Source organism: Musa acuminata, chromosome BXJ2-11 (genome assembly GCF_036884655.1).
Source record: "Musa acuminata AAA Group cultivar baxijiao chromosome BXJ2-11, Cavendish_Baxijiao_AAA, whole genome shotgun sequence".
Classification (NCBI taxonomy): Eukaryota; Viridiplantae; Streptophyta; class Magnoliopsida; order Zingiberales; family Musaceae; genus Musa; species Musa acuminata.
Window position 1 is genome coordinate 6,596,044 of NC_088348.1, and position 16,043 is coordinate 6,612,086.

The 16,043-nt window shown below is 42.1% G+C and overlaps 3 protein-coding genes across 3 annotated transcripts; 1 reads left to right on the top strand and 2 right to left on the bottom strand.

The window, feature by feature from the left end:
• Positions 1 to 1,688: 1,688 nt before the first annotated feature.
• LOC135627875 (zinc finger protein CONSTANS-LIKE 3-like) lies at positions 1,689 to 3,040 on the top strand. Its single transcript, XM_065134282.1, has 2 exons — positions 1,689 to 2,488; positions 2,577 to 3,040. Exons 1-2 carry the CDS (start codon positions 1,772 to 1,774, stop codon positions 2,862 to 2,864), a joined length of 1,005 nt encoding a protein of 334 aa, XP_064990354.1. The 5' UTR covers positions 1,689 to 1,771; the 3' UTR covers positions 2,865 to 3,040.
• A 3,533-nt stretch (positions 3,041 to 6,573) lies between these two features.
• On the bottom strand, positions 6,574 to 7,348 carry LOC135626472 (protein GLUTAMINE DUMPER 3-like). Its single transcript, XM_065131792.1, has one exon. The coding sequence runs from the start codon at positions 7,249 to 7,251 to the stop codon at positions 6,793 to 6,795; it is 459 nt and encodes a 152-aa protein (XP_064987864.1). The 5' UTR covers positions 7,252 to 7,348; the 3' UTR covers positions 6,574 to 6,792.
• Positions 7,349 to 10,799: 3,451 nt separating this feature from the next.
• Positions 10,800 to 14,685, bottom strand: LOC103970691 (uncharacterized). The gene is made up of 6 exons (XM_009384572.3): positions 14,528 to 14,685; positions 14,376 to 14,402; positions 14,231 to 14,293; positions 11,338 to 11,416; positions 11,199 to 11,244; positions 10,800 to 11,129 (listed from the first exon to the last, which is right to left on the bottom strand). Exons 1-6 carry the CDS (start codon positions 14,567 to 14,569, stop codon positions 11,120 to 11,122), a joined length of 267 nt encoding a protein of 88 aa, XP_009382847.1. The 5' UTR covers positions 14,570 to 14,685; the 3' UTR covers positions 10,800 to 11,119.
• Positions 14,686 to 16,043: the final 1,358 nt, after the last annotated feature.

A 16,043-nucleotide genomic window follows, 5' to 3' on the forward strand; every position in this document is an offset into this window, starting at 1 on the left:
GGATATCATTGTCATTTTACTATGTAGTTCTCTCTCTCTCTCTCTCTCTCTCTCTGCCTTTCGGCTTTTATTGTTTGGGTTGGCTGTGATGCGGCCAAATGCTCGTCTGACTCGATCGTCCCAGGTTGTCTGTACAGCCATGCCTCGGCCTGGTCCTCTCCATACAATACTGCAGCCTTTTGGAAATTTGAAGTGCCATCACCGTGATATCAAACGACTCCGAATCTGGCACGGGATCTCGTGCCCTTTGTATGATTGTGACTAGTCGTGATTGTTGCCAACGTGTGCACGGCCGAAGGCGCAGGAAGGCAGGCAAGCAGCAGTTATTTTAATGCTAAGAAATAGTAGTTCGATGACACGTAGCCGACATAGTTCTCTTAGCGTACTGGCAGCTAGGTGAAAGGCTTCGATGTTTTAAAGCCTAGGAAAACCCTCTTCCCACACTTGCGACGAACACGTGGCACGAACTGAGCAGGCAGGAAGCCAGGGTCGGCGGGGCCGAAACATCCTATCCCTCGAATGCAAATCGAAGGGAGGAGGATGAGCGGTCGCGTTGACAACAGCGTCCGAGAGATCATGGAAAATCATCGCGTGCCGCGTGTGGTCCCCGCGTCCCACTACTCCCGGACCAATAAAACCGCGGGCCCCACCGACTTTTCGACCTCCCAGAATCGCCTGGCGAACCCCCGTCCCACGGTTCTCCGACCCGTCCACTAACCTGCTCCCGTCGCGTGTCCGGATGACACGCGGCGGTCCGAGCAACCCAGAATTTTCAGGCCCCGGTGTAGCGGATCGGAGTAGCGGGAGGGGTGACGGCAGCCCAGTCGTCAGACTGCAAGATGAACTGTCGGTTTTGCCCTTCGTTGTCCCGTGTTCCGCAGGTGGGCAGGGCTCAACAATCAGACTCGTAGGGATTGATGGGGGCTTGGCAAGGTCTTAAGCGAATCAAAATTAAATGGATTACTCTACGCATCGGGAGGCAATCAATTCGAGCCACAAGCTCGATATCTAACTCCTCGCACCTTTTCGAGCACACAGTTGCACCTAACACTCGATTCCACGAAGCTAATCTAAATAGTAAATATCTCACAGAAATTTCTATTTCGTAGCAGAGACAGGTTGGCATGGATTCAAGGCTTCGGCTTGCTACCCTTCCGGGGGTGAACACAGTCTTAACGATCTCACAGCGACCTGAATCAATGTTTAAATGAATATTGATTCATTAAAGCACAGTTTTAATCCGTTTATTTATGATAAAAACAAAAAAAAAATGAAGTCCCTAATAGTTACCCTGCTTCGCAACCGCACCTAAACAGGGTGAGGAGAAGATGCGATAGTTGTAGGGCCCGGGGGCGGCCAACCCCCACGTGACGGGTCCGCGTCTCCTCCAATATCGACGCCTATAAAGGTTTGCTATTGTTTTACACGGCCTTCCAGACGCCACGTGTACTACGGGTACTCATCACCAGCCCCACCTTACCGGCGTATCTTCAGCGACTTATCCGCGTCCCAGTAAATCCACCCACTTTGCTAAAGGACGATCGGAGTGGGACCCATTCCTGATGGCCAATTCTTAACTCGGTGCATGATGATCAATCGACGTCGCTGTCTCTTCTTTTCTTCTCACCCCTAGAAGATATAGGACTCGCCCGAGCCCTTCGTCTTCCCCTCTCTTTAAACTACAAAGCCACGAAGCGGAAGCCGAAGAGCTCGAGGGAAGAAGATTGAGAGGGAAAAGAGAAGAAGAGAAGAGCAGCGAAGAGAGGGAGAGATGGCGAGCGTGGCGGAGGGGAAGGGAGGATACTGGGCGGGATTGGAAGGGCGGCGGTGCGACTCGTGCAAGGGAGCGGCCGCGCTGCTGTACTGCGGCGCGGACGCGGCCTACCTGTGCGGGGAGTGCGACGCGCGGGTGCACGGAGCGAGTCTGCTCGCTCTGCACCACGAGCGCGTGTGGGTCTGCGAGGTGTGCGAACAGGCGCCCGCCGCCTTCACCTGCAAGGCCGACGCCGCTGCGCTCTGCGTCGCCTGCGACGCCGACATCCACGCCGCCAACCCCCTCGCCCGCCGACACGAGCGCATCCCCATCGTTCCCTTCCTCGAGCCCCTCAAGCCCTCCACGACGTCGGCCGCCGCGTTCCTCCTCGGCAACGAGAAGGATGAGGAGAAGGAGAACGACGCGACCTCCTGGCTCCTCCCGAATCCCGGTCATACGCACCCCAAGGGTTTGATAGGGGCGCCGGAGATCAAATCTACTGAGTTCTACTTCTCGGACGTGAATCCGTACCTCGATCTGGAGTACAGCACTAAGATGGACGCCGGATTCTACCAGGCGGACAGCGTCGTTCCCGTCCACGCCAAGGCGTCCGGCTTCGACGGTGGTGCTCCGCCGCCTCCCTCGTTCCTCCCGACCGATGCCCCCATAGAGCTCGACTGCGCCCCGTCCAAGCCCTCCTACGGCTCCTACACCACCCACTCCATGAGCCACAGCGTAAGTCCACGTGAAACCCTAGGATCTAGAAATCCTCTTGACATTAATCTATGTTATCTTGCCTGATTCCTCGTTTGGATCGGATCAGGTGTCGTCGTCGGAGGCGGCAGTGGTGCCGGATGGCATCGGGAACGGTGCGGCGCCGACCGATCGGGAGGCGAGGGTGATGAGGTACCGGGAGAAGAGGAAGAGCCGGCGTTTCGAGAAGACGATCCGGTACGCGTCGCGGAAGGCCTACGCGGAGACGCGGCCGCGGATCAAGGGCCGGTTCGCCAAGCGATCGGAGATCGAGGCGAAGCTCGACCGCCTCTACCCCTCCTCCGCCGCGGCGGCGTTCATGGTGGACGCCGGCTACGACGTCGTGCCCTCCTTTTGAGAGAGCCCTCCTTTCTGCTCTGTAACGATATGTGATGGCGCTCGTCGATGCGCTCTCGATTTCGGCTCTCGGAATCGTATATATATTTTTATATATAGTGTAAGAATAAGCTACGGGCGGGCTCTTTTTATGCCCTGGACACGAATCTTGATGCATGATTTAGGTTTCTCTCTTTACCTTTAGTTTCCTCCTTTGGAGCCCTGTTTTGGCTTGCTGAAATCTCTCTGCTGAGCTCCTCCAGTGCTGCTGTGGAGTAGAATATGGGAACACAGAATAGATGCTGTGGTCTCACTCTCAGCTGTGCTTGGTATTGTTTCAAGTTTATATCATGGCACAGCATTGAATACATTGAGCCATTTTTTGGTTGCATGGTCAAGCACAAGATAGAGAACCTATGTAGCAGAGCTTAAATGGTGAAGTCTTTCTTCCTCTTTCTGCATGCTGAGTTTTGAGCAATTCCTTGAGAGGTTGAACTGCATATAATTAATTGTCAATCTCTCTAAAACTGAGCATCAAGGACTTGAATGATTGTTGAAAACAGATGTCTAGTGAGTGAGGTAACAATTTGCAGCTGATCCTTGTTGACATTCTTACCTTGAAGCTTTTGTTCAGCCACTTGAGTTATTTCCTGATCAAGATTCTGCTCTGCAAGCATTTCCTCAACTTAGCACAGCTGATATCAGATTGACTGATGCTGGTTTGGTGACTTGAATTCATGTTGATGTGCTTTTTGTTTCCCTTAAACTTGTTCATAATATTGATTCCTTCCTAATGGTCAAAATGGTTATGTAAGCTCTTCAAATCTCAGTATGCAAGATTAAGTTCTTGAAATTTGCAGAGAGTCTATTGTTTGGGAGGTCCATTCCTCAAGTCCAAAATCTGATGTCTCCATTTCAGAACCAAATCAAGAATTATGTTTACAAGATTGGACTAAGAACAACGCTAGCGTTTAATCAATCACAAGCTAAGATTTTGGGATTAGTGGTATCCCAAATAAAATCCTATAACGAGATCAGATATAACATCAGCATTTGGGAAGACAATGATCAGTCTCTGGCCACTTCAGTTTGAAATAGGATGCTAAATATGTCATCCATAAGTGCACATAGATTGAGGCCAAGCATTTCCCATGTCAATTGAGCCCTGTCATGTGGATTGCTAGGCCTGAACTGGCCTGGCCTGGATTGTGACCACACTTGGAGGAAAAGGTTATGGGCGTCAATGAACCTCCATAATCCACTTAATAGATCCAAAAAAGAATCTATGTTGTTTTCCATACATTTCATAAACCATATACCTTTATGACTGACTAACAACGATCTTAGGACTGGTGTTGTATGGTTGATAGATTTCATGTTCGATACAGTAGTATTATATACATAACGATTTGAGAGAGAATTACCATAAGACTCAATTTCAAACTGTAATAGATCTCCTGATTGGGTGTTCAAACGTTTTCTCTCTCTTTATTGCATGCTCCAAATATTCCATTTTGTTTGCCTTCATAAATTCTACCCTTTATTCTTCTCATTTGTCGAGTCCTCCTCACAAAGCAATCCTGTAGTGGGCCCTGTCAACCTTTATATCGTGTTACTTTCTCCGGCGACGGGCCCTTTTCATTCTCTGTCTTCTCCGTTGAGCTTCCTTCTTTTGTGAGAAGGCTTTGACCCTTCAATGAAGACTTCATCTATTAGTTCCTCTTGACTTCTTTCCTTGTCCTCAGTAGTACTACTTCCATGGCTCTCTCTCTCTCTCTCTCTCTCTTTGTTGCTTTCGAGCAGAGGGCGACTCCCCATCGCCTTGCTGTCGGCCACATTCTTCACTTTCTTTTCACCTCCAACCCTTTAATATCAAGTAGATAGCCTTTATTCACTCATGTAGCAAGCACTACATCTTGCTCATGCACTTAGCTTCTTCGAAATCCAATTGTAATATGTATGACTCACATCTTATAGATGATTAAGAGCCTTAACATTGGACTGATGTACCAGACCTTAAAATAATTAGATCTTATCTCAATTATTATTTTAGGGTCAGCTATCCATGATTGTTTTATTTGTTGATTAGTTTCAACAATAACAAGTGTTAACCTTACATTGACAACATAAGATAATTAAATAATAAGGAAATAAAAGATCAAATAATTTCTTTGGGTTACTAACCTGTAGTCATGTAGTTGACATCCCACTGCATGGATGTGTTGTTCCATGAGCACTCAATTAGCCTGCCATCAGCAAGTCTTAGGGAAGAAGAAATATGTTGCACTGAGTTGAAATGTAGTTGAGCAGACCATCAGCCATGGCTGTCAATACATTTTACTTCATAATCGAGCCAAGCAACTCTGGCTTCACTTTGACAAACAAGTCTCAATAATTAAGGTACCAAAACCATATTGATGTGACAATATATTCCATATGCTGCTTCTCTCATTTCTTCCAGGTTCGGATGAGACAGTGGTCACTACAGGCTGCTGATTCCTGTCACCCGATAAGGCTCCTTCAAATCCTCAGATATAGTGTTCTTGGCACAATAATATATTCTCTTATGATTACTTATATACATAGTTTGTGGGGGAAAAGATACTTCAAGACTTTTGATCCATTTCTTTGATTCCTGTATGCCTTGGTGTAATCATGCACCTATTATTCTTATGGGATCAGCATCATAAGACTCTAAAGTCTGAAGTATATCTGAATGCAGATCAAGATTTTATTCATAGAATTATTTAATGTGGGTGGAGAACAAACAATGGTATGCCTTGATATCAGTGAAATGGATCATAAGGGTGTTTGAGATTAAAACTTTGCTTGATGGCATTACTGTTCCTGAATTGCCATGGTGCATGCACCTGTCTTTGTTAGAGAAAAGCGGATTCTTTTAGGATGGCCCATGGCATGTTCTTGATCAAAATGGGAGAAAGAACTACTTTTTCCTCCTCTTTTCTGTATTGTCTCTTCTGCAATGCAATGAAACTATGGGCACTTGTTTTCTCTACCATCTTTTCTGCCATTGAGTATGATCATTGGAGCAAGTGATGGATCCCTGAATGAAATAGAAGAACTGATGTTTGTTTCCACCTGTTGTTTGCATCCAAATAACTATTCTTACTTCAATAGTCAGATGATCATATGCTTTCTTTTTGGTAATTTCTAACTTAAGTATCGAAGAAGCATTTATTGTTCGAGATTTTATGGGCTCTATTTCAATCATTCTACCTTTCTGTATGCAATCATATACATGTGATTGTATCTCCAACCTCTTCCCCTAGAAAATCCAACATCAACTGTTGCATTGCTCTCAGTTAAACAAACAGGAGGAATCTATGTACTAAAATGAAGCAGAGAGAAAATTTGGAGCATGAAGCTTTGTTCCATGCAGGTCTTCAAGGTAAAACATAATGTCAAGTGGTCATGCTGTCATCTCATCTAAAAAGCTCTTGAGCTGGTTGGACAACAAGCTTGGACTCAAGTGTGTCCTGTATCTCATCAACACACCTACTCACACAGCTCTTCTTCTTCTTCTTCTTCTTCTTCTTCAAGGTCTTCTTTTCGACAGTAATCAGTAGAAGTGACCTCCAGGTTTTTAGTACACAGCTCTTCTGCTGCTGCTGAGTCTTCCAAGTCAATTGTTCATTAGAAATCAGTAGCAGTAACTCTCTCTCCCCACATTAGAAGCATAATTAGCACTGTTTGTGTAACATAGTAGCATCTTTCATAATTAATTTGCAATTATTTGCTGTTTAACACTAAAAACAGTTGCTTGCTCTGCTGGATTTGGTAGAGAGAGGGAATTAAACAACTGATTCAGAGGATACACCTTACAGCACAACTCGAGAATTTGTGTTTGTTTGACACAGAAAAAGACTCTAATTTTTTGCTTTTAAAATAATACAAAATTTATGAAAAAAAAGAGAGAGGAAAAATTAAGATTAGTTGCTGCAGGATTCGGGTGCCGTCACCTGCGGTGAGATAACCCCACCATGCGCCGCGGCGTTACTGGAGTCGTCGCTTTTGGCCGCGACGGTCGCGGCGCAGCTGGCGATGGGGGTGGCGAGGAACGTGGGCATGCAGTCGCCGGCCATGATGACGACGATGCCCTCCTCGAAGAGGAGCGGGGGCTTGGCGGCGTCGCCCGGGCCGCACGAGGCCTCTCCGTCAGCTTCGCGGTTGTCGGCGTCTTCGACTGAGTCGAGGTACCCGGAGAACTTCCAGTAGGAGCAGGCGAGGATGAGAAGGGCGAAGGCGATAAGGCCCATCATCGCCGCCAGCCCGCCGAAGAGGTATGGAACCGGCGAGTGCCATGCCGAGTGCGGCACGCTCGATGCCGCGCCCGACGGCGACTTAGCAGCGGCGCCGCGGCTTGTGTTCAACCCGACTCCTGGCCTCATTACGTATCTATACACTCCTTTATGCTTCCTCGTACACAGAGAGAGAGAGAGAGAGAGAGAGAGAGAGAGCGAGAGAGAGATGCTATTGGGAATGAGGAAAGGGCCGAAGGGGGTACTTATAATGATAGTCGAGCAATATATATATATATATATATATATATATATATATGTATATATAGTGAAAATGACAAAATCCCAACATATATTCTCCATGATTTCAAATTAGTATCTGCCCTTTTGGTATCAATACTTCTTCACGTGTAGAGATGTAATTGGGTGCTATTAGGTGTGTTCTTATCCAAAAAAGGGCCCCACAACTATATATAATATGCATGGCAAATCTTACTCAGGTAGAGTGACAATTGCACTAACTCAAAGCTAATGGAAAACTCTTTGAGCTACAAGAGTGAGGAGGGAGGAATCCATGAGGTAGGAGGACATTTACCAACTCCTCATGATATAATACTTGACTAGGGAGCACCAAAGAAGTTTCATCTGTGTTTCCAGAAGCCATGAGTGACTTCACACCCTTCAATGATTCTGGTTATTTAGGGTTTTGGGGGCATTCACATGAGATGAGGTGACAGAAAGGGTGATGGACTCCACTCATGATATCTTCAATAGGTGAAGGAAAGAGCAAGCCCATGGTTTTGGTGTTCTAATGCCTCTGGGGATATATAATATCTGGCTTTTTCTTCTCTATTTGTGGGATTATATTTTTATTTCATGTTAAGTGATAGTCATTGATATCGATAATCTAGCCTGACCTGTTTCTAACTTTGATCGGAGATTTTCTAACTAGATTCTTTTGACACGTAAATAAAACAATCTTACGATAGCTTAGAGTAAAATGAAGAGGACGTTTTCTCCTTTTATAATCGAAGTTTTTTAACCATAAAAAAAATATCTTCTAAACAAAAAATATTATTCTAATTGTTACTAAACATTCATCCTATCATTAAGAAAATATTAATATATGGCATAAATACTAAAAGATACTTTTATAAAAAAATCTTGTATTATTAAGGATAAAAAAAACGGATGAATTATATTAGGTTTATAATTTCATGGATATACATACTCACAGTATAATTTAAAATATTAATATGATATGAGACTTTGAAAGTCCTTACTTTCACATTGCAAGATTAAAAGTTGTTAATCGTGATCAGTTTGACTCAAAAGCTTAACATTGTATTCTCTGGGTTGAATAGTCTAAACCTTAAGACAATCTTATGGTAAGAAAAAGAAGAAGAAATATAAATATTTCCTTATGGATAGATATAGTCTATGATTTTTTCTCCTTGTGTGTTCTTCACATTTACAAAGTCATCAATCTTTCTTTCCCTTTATCATAATAACTTTTCTCTCTCTCTCTCTCTCTCTCTCTCTCTCTTGAGAAAAGATCCTGCATCGAGACCTGGACTAAGAAATCAGAGTCTTCCACTTTAGATTAATCAACTCATCATTCTGGAAGCTGAAGAAATGAAGTCGTGATTTCATTGTTCTGGCAACTTTGGTAGACCGACTGCGTTTAGCTTTGTCTCTATTATTTGACTACTGAGCATCTCTTTTGGATAAAAGAAGCTCAAAGTGGGAATTTTACAGCAAACCAGCCGTGTAATGCAAGCCTTACCTTTGCAATATTTTAACGTGAAGAACGTAACACAGGAAAGGACTGCTGACATCTATTACTCTTTCTTATTCTACCTCTTAATATTCAACTTGTACAGGAATATTTCTCTCGATGTTTATTGCCAACTTGATCAAAGTTTATTTAAATAGAGAACTCTGTAAAAGTTTATCGAGACATAATGTATGTTCGAGTTCAAATCCATTCTAACATATGTAAGATTAAGATGGGATGTAGTTGAAATTATTCTTTTTTTTAATTTCTTTATCATTGTATTCATAATAGAAAATAATAATATATTTTACTTTCTTGAATGAATTTTTATAGACCGATAAATGAATTCGATACATCATCATCAAACCAATAAAATTATAGAACGATAGGTGTCACCTCCGGCCCCGCCCTACGGCGAGGTGGGTAAGATACGCTGAAGAGAGGAAAGGGGGGAACGCCGGTGCCTCTCTCTCTCTCTCTCTTCCTTTCTCCTCCGCAATGATGGAAGGAAGCATGAGATGACTGAAGCAGACCAGACCACCTTGTGGTGTGCGTGGGATATGATAACTCGGGAATCTTTTCTCGTCGAAGCCATCAAAGCTTTCTACGCCAAATACCACCGGAAAAGACACATGAATCATCCTTTTGCCTTCTCGTAGGACATGGTTGCAGGTAGTACTACTACTTCTTTGCATGCATTACAATCTGCAGACTCACTCTACGGCCGAACAGACGGGTGCAGGCAGGCAGGCAGGCTCAGAGGCCTTTGAGAGCGACGTAGAATGCACTCCCACGTCACTTTTGCAACTTGAGATTCCTCACATTTACTTGTATGGAAATATTGATCATACAAACTACCGAGGAAACATACTACCATCGTGTATGTTGTCATTACATAAAGCCCCACCACGCACTCGCTAATAAATTACTGGTATTCATAGAGGAAGACCGAACTCGCTTTCTAATTGCTTAACCGTGCGGAGTTTGTACTCCTTCTTTCTCCCCGTCCACCAAAGGCCCCACGGGGTAAAAGACAAAGATGAGAGATCCATGGATCGTGAAGAACTCAATGCGGACAGCACTCGAGAACCCCCCATGTTGAAGAAGCCTTTTGCCATCATGCATCTGCACCTGCTGTTGTTACCGATAGCCTTCCATGGAGAAGGAAGTGTTTGAGCTATTTGTTACGGTGGTGGGTGATTTGTGGAAGTCGCTTTCTGGCGTATGATTTGTTAGCAAACCACACCACAATGACAAGTGTGTTCTCTGGTGACACGGTAAGAATGGGTTTTAGGACCAAAGAAACGGTGGGCTTAGTGGATGTCATGACACAGCTTTAAGGTTTCTATTAAACAATGGTTATTAGGAACAAAGGCAAGCTAAGAGAAAAAAAATCTTCCAAGTAATAATGAGTAGATCGAAAAGGAGACATAATTGTGGGTTAAGTGGCTGTCTCATTCACAAAAAGCGGCCTTTAAACCACTAGCAGCCTGGTTGATGATTGACAGTAATGTATTGTATAGAAATTGATGATGGAACTTTTGTTCCTGTGGCCAAACATGGCACCTCGAAATGGCGCCACAGAAAGTCCAAGCGGTAGTCATTAGCTTTTGTTGCATGAGGGCAGCTGTAAGATTATAAATAAATAAATAAATAAAAAGATGCACAAATTCAATTTATATGAATTAACTTCTTTACATGGAGCATTCTCTGATCAAAGAACAAAGCTTGCAGCATGCCAAAGACTTTTGGTACCAAAGTAATTCTGGGCACAGGATTCTCCCACATGTGAAGTTTTCTGAGAACCGAACTTTGAAGTATCTATCTTTTGCTGCTAAGATGAACAGATACATAAAAGAATCAACATTATATCATGCAAAGCTAGAGACTGCTGATTAGTAGGCAAGTGTGGTGAAGGATATTGGATAAGAATGCTATGATGCAATCTCATAAGAAACAGTGATCCTTTTCAAGCCTGCATGGTTTAACCCTGGGACACTTCAAACTGACTACTGATGCTAATTTATGCCTTGATGACACAGGCATTTAACACATATCCTTGTTGAACTGTAGTTGCACAAATTAAAACACAGACAATTCTAGAGAAACTTCTTCTCGTCTTGAACACTCAGTTCGAACGACAGACAATTTGCCAATACAAATGTCACAACAGCTACAACTGCCGCGAAAAGGAGAAGTTAGTACTGCTGGATGCAGCCGAAGCCAAGTAACTTCAGGATTTCATTTACCCCTGAAAAGGCAATGGACCACTAAATAAGAACATTTTCCAAACCGTGGACAAGATATGATTTACACTTACGTGCTCATCATCAGCGTTATGTTGTCTCCTTTCAACAGAATCCTCCCTGTGAAAAGGAAGAGTAGGCCTAAAGGATAAATAAAATGGAACATAAACGAAAAACAAGCAATAACTGGAAGGACGAAATAACTTGACCAACCCAATGGCTTTCTGGTTTTCTTCTTCACATTTAGTTCCTCAGCTTCTTCCAGGACCAAATTCATGTATTCATCAAAACCCTGACAAACAATCACGCCACGTGTGACTAATTAGGAAATTAACCAAAAATGCATTACATTGCTTTTGTTAACATATGAACATTCATCGACCTGCATTACATTGCTTTTGTTAACATATGGATATTCATCTACCACTGACAATACCCTTGTCTACCAAAAGATGACTATTTCTGTTGGGAACATCATATGTGTCTATAATATATGTGAAATAATTTGCTTACTACTAATTAATACTGAACACGCAATAGTCCGCAAACTTTCCATTTTACATTATACCAATAGTTAATTATCTTTTCAAATCTGTTGCTTTGATAACTTCTTTAGCAAAAATAATTTTATGACAGTGAAGAGAAAAAACAACATGCAGTAGAAAACAAGAAAATATCAACAACTTGAAAAATTCAAGAGTAATAATAACAAAAAGAAACATGTACTAATATTAAGGTAATAACATTTATCTACAGATAGATGTGCATAACTGTCTAAACACATGCTCAAAAATAAAAAAGGGCAAGAGATTCTTTTTCAGAAAACCATAAAAATGTTTTGAAGCATTGCCTTCAACAGGATAGATTTTGACAGTGCCTGATGCAACAAAAAGAAGTTCCATAATAATTAAAGAGAATGACTCTGATCAATGCTTCTAAGCCTATATAACTGATGTGACAAAGATTATAGAGGGAACTCAATATTGGAATCAAGAAACACAAGTTGAGATGCAACTTCTGTTTTCTTCTGTGTCAGTTTCATGCTTTAAAAAGAGAGAATATAATACAAGTCATTCTGGCTATTTTTCAACACAATATTTAACGATATCTATAAGATCAGTGTCACAGATGCAAGGTCACAAAAAATGCATCTGTCACATTCAGGTATAAGCATAAAAAATGGGAAATAGATCATCTGATAACTGTATACCCAATAAAGATTTACCAAATTTGAACAAAGTACCCAATAAAATGACAGATCACATAAATAGAAACTGAGTTTGTAATTAGACCTAATAAAAGACTGTCCACTAAATCAGCCTGAAGTGGTCACAATGAAGCTTCATAGTTATGACACCTAAATAGTCCCACATTGATTAAAAAAAAGTAGATTTTGTATCTATCGATATAATAGCTTACTGCTACAAAGCTTTGGCTTAAGCATTTTGAGCCATGTGATTAAGCCGACTCCATACTAACTAATTGACTAATAGGCTACTTGAGTCATAATAAATAATACTAGGACAGCTACAGAAACCAGTGTGGATTGTAACTCGGCAATCACCAAGAGGGACTAACTCATGCCCACAGAGAGGAGGATTTATTTATATTAATTTCATACTTCAACAACAAAGATAGTTCAAGGAAAAATACGTCACACCCTCACAAGGAATATGTGATTGTTAAATATGGAAGATGGTCAAAATCCTGATATTCCCAAACTGGAAGAAACAAGAAGACACTTCTCTTGCCACTACTGACTTTTGTTAAAGTATCTATGACAAAATGACTATACCAAGTCAAAAGATAATATTAACCAACAAGCTACAAAAGTCATGAGAATTATTACCCTATGATTTCAAACATTTCATAATGGATCTTCATATGATGGATCAAATGTAAATTTGTCCACATCATATGATGGTGGAAGGGCATTCGATTGGCAGTTTCATATAGAGTCATCATTGTTCTCATTACAAATCATCAGTTGTTGGTTAACATAAAAGACTAAACCTAATCACGAAAGTGAAAAGCTATCAACCATTCTTGTTGACAGAAAACACATGGATCTCATGCAAAATATGCAGATAAAAAATGTGCCAAAACTTGCCTCTAAATCACATTAATAACTTAAGAATGCTCGAGAAGATTATTTGGCACATGGATCCTAACAGATAAAAGCTAACAACAAACAAAGCTTTTGTTTGTTATCCTAAACTAAAAACTTTAAGCTGATATGAGGTCCCTCGACTTCATATACACTTATTACTAAACTTGCACATCCTTTGTAAAGGAGATATATTTCCAACGGTAACTACAGATGAAACCAAAACCAACAGTCTTCGAAGAAAGATATGCTAACTTACTGAAAGTCTTTGCATTTTATAGAAAAAGGATCAGCAAACATCTTTTAAAACAATGCCCAGATTTAGACAGTTAACCCACACCTTGTTTTCCTAATTAAATTTATAGGGTCTTGTTTTTCCCTCTTTTTCTTTTTGCATATCACTAAGTAAATCATCTCACGTTGACTCTTAGATCTTGAATCTTGGTGTGTTTGACATTGTGCTTGATGCCAAAGTATTTTGGCTGATGCACTCATAGATGTTTTTCTCATGACATGTGCACTAGACATAAGAAGGCGGTGGGATATTTAAATTGGACTGTTTAAAATCCACTACCAGGAGTAAATTATTTTAAGCTGAAGCTTTAAACTCATTGAACCAAGACCAAAAATGAAGTGGCATTTAGCAACACACAGGGAGCATCTATGCTTCAGCAGTAAAGTTCTCCCTACATAATTGACGAATAGAACATGCGCACTTATTTGAACAATATCAAACCCCTCTTAGGATTCCTTAATAATATACATAGCCCATAATACAAGGGAAAAGGGCAAAACATAAGAAGAAACAGTTCTGGTTTATCCATTTTTGTCAATTCCAGAGGCATGCTACAAGTTCAGGCGAATAATTTAGGTAAATTCGAAACAGAAGCAAGATCTGACTCGACAAATTTTCCTCTCAAAATTCACAGAGCACATGAAAGATACAACTTTAACACGGAACCTCGATAAGATGGTGAAAAAGAGAAGCAAAATACTTACAATAATACGCCCCTCGATCCTCAAATCCTTCTGCTCAAAGAGCCATATCTGAATGCGAGCTTTCTGAAGCAACAACCCAAAAAGTCGAATAAATAAGTAAACAACACAAGAATTAACGGAAATCAGCGTACGCATCAGAACTTACGCTTTGGAGGAACCTGAAAATTAGATTCTGCAGCAGGATCGCCGATGCCCGATCGTGATTAACACAAGAAGCACCACAACAAAGAATCAATAAGGTGAGCGGAGACGGAACGAAAACTAGGGTTTGAAAAGAAGAATGGAGGGAGAGCGTACGATCGGTTGGGTCATAATCCGTTGGACTTTGGTCGACGCCATTGCTGCTTCTCCCTTGTAGCCGGTTTCCTTTTCTCCTCTCTCGGTTCCGGCAGAAGCCCCTCCCGATGAACGCGATAAAGAAAACCCTAGCTTGAGCTCTAAAAGACGAGGGCCGGTCGAGAGTTTAAACGAGTGGCCACAAGTCTTTACACGAAACTTAAAGCCTAGACATCAAAAATCTCAACGGTGGATGTCAACGATCTCAATAAGAACTCTCAACGGTGGATGTCAACGATCTCAATAAGAACTGTTTCTGATGTTTCGGTGCAAAAACGTCTCTTAGGTACGTTTAGCATTAGCTAACTTCAGAGTAGATATAAAAGTGAAACCTCTATATCAATTTAACATATGACGATCAATTCAATACAAAAATTTAAAAATTCAAAAAAATAATTTTAGTGTTTGATGGTGGACGATATTAATAATTTTAACGTTGACACTAATATAATTGTCTGACCGCCTTCAACAACGAGAAGGTATGCTCTAATCGCAATATCACCTGCCTCCACGAGGAGTGTGTCGCTAACCTCATCGTCGTCCATCTCACTGTGCTTTGTATCTATATTGATATTAACGCAGTTGCCGCTTAGAAGCTATGTCATCGTTGACCCAGATGATGGTGGTCGCTCCCCATCCCATTCTCTTGGGAATAACTCTCGAAATCCTCAAATCCCTCTCCCACCCCACTAAAGCTAAGAACACCTCTGCCCACCCCCTCCTCTCTCTCTCCCCTAGTCCGCTCCCACTTAGAACTCTCCACCATGCATAAGTAGCACTCTACTATCTCCCCTGACTCGTTTGTAGTCGCATCACCCTTTGCTCTAATGGCCTCCCGCACAATGACGATAACATGGACGAACTCTGGTTAATGCCCAACGGAGCATGCCGCCTTGTAGGAATTGTACAAGTCGAAGAGCTAGAACTGATCAATGATGGATGCCACTCTTTGTGGCGTGACATCAATTTGTTGCTTTAATTAGGTGCTCGACCAATGCCACACGACATAGGGTGACTTCTATCATTGATCGGTTTTGGCTCTTCGATTTGTATGACTCATGCAAAGTGGCGTGCTTTGTCGAGCATTAACCAAAGTCGTGAATTGATGCGACACCACAGGGGGCAACATCCATTGTTGATCGATTCCAGCTCTTCAACTTGTACGACTCCTACAAGGCAACATGCTTTATCGAGCACTAACAAAAGCTTATCCATGTCGTCGCTATCATGCGAGAGGCCATTGGAGCAAAGGTGGCAAAGCACTTCTTGTGTGTGGTGGAGAGTTATGAGCAGGAGTGGATCAAGGGAGAGGGTGGGCAAAGGCATCCTCAGCTACAACGTGGTGAGAGAGGGATTTGGGGATTGCAACGGTGTCGATGCTAACAACACTACTGTTTGCCATCGAACATTAAAATTATTTTTTATTTTTTATTTTCGTCAATAAAAATAACATAATTAGGGTAAATGAACCTAGATG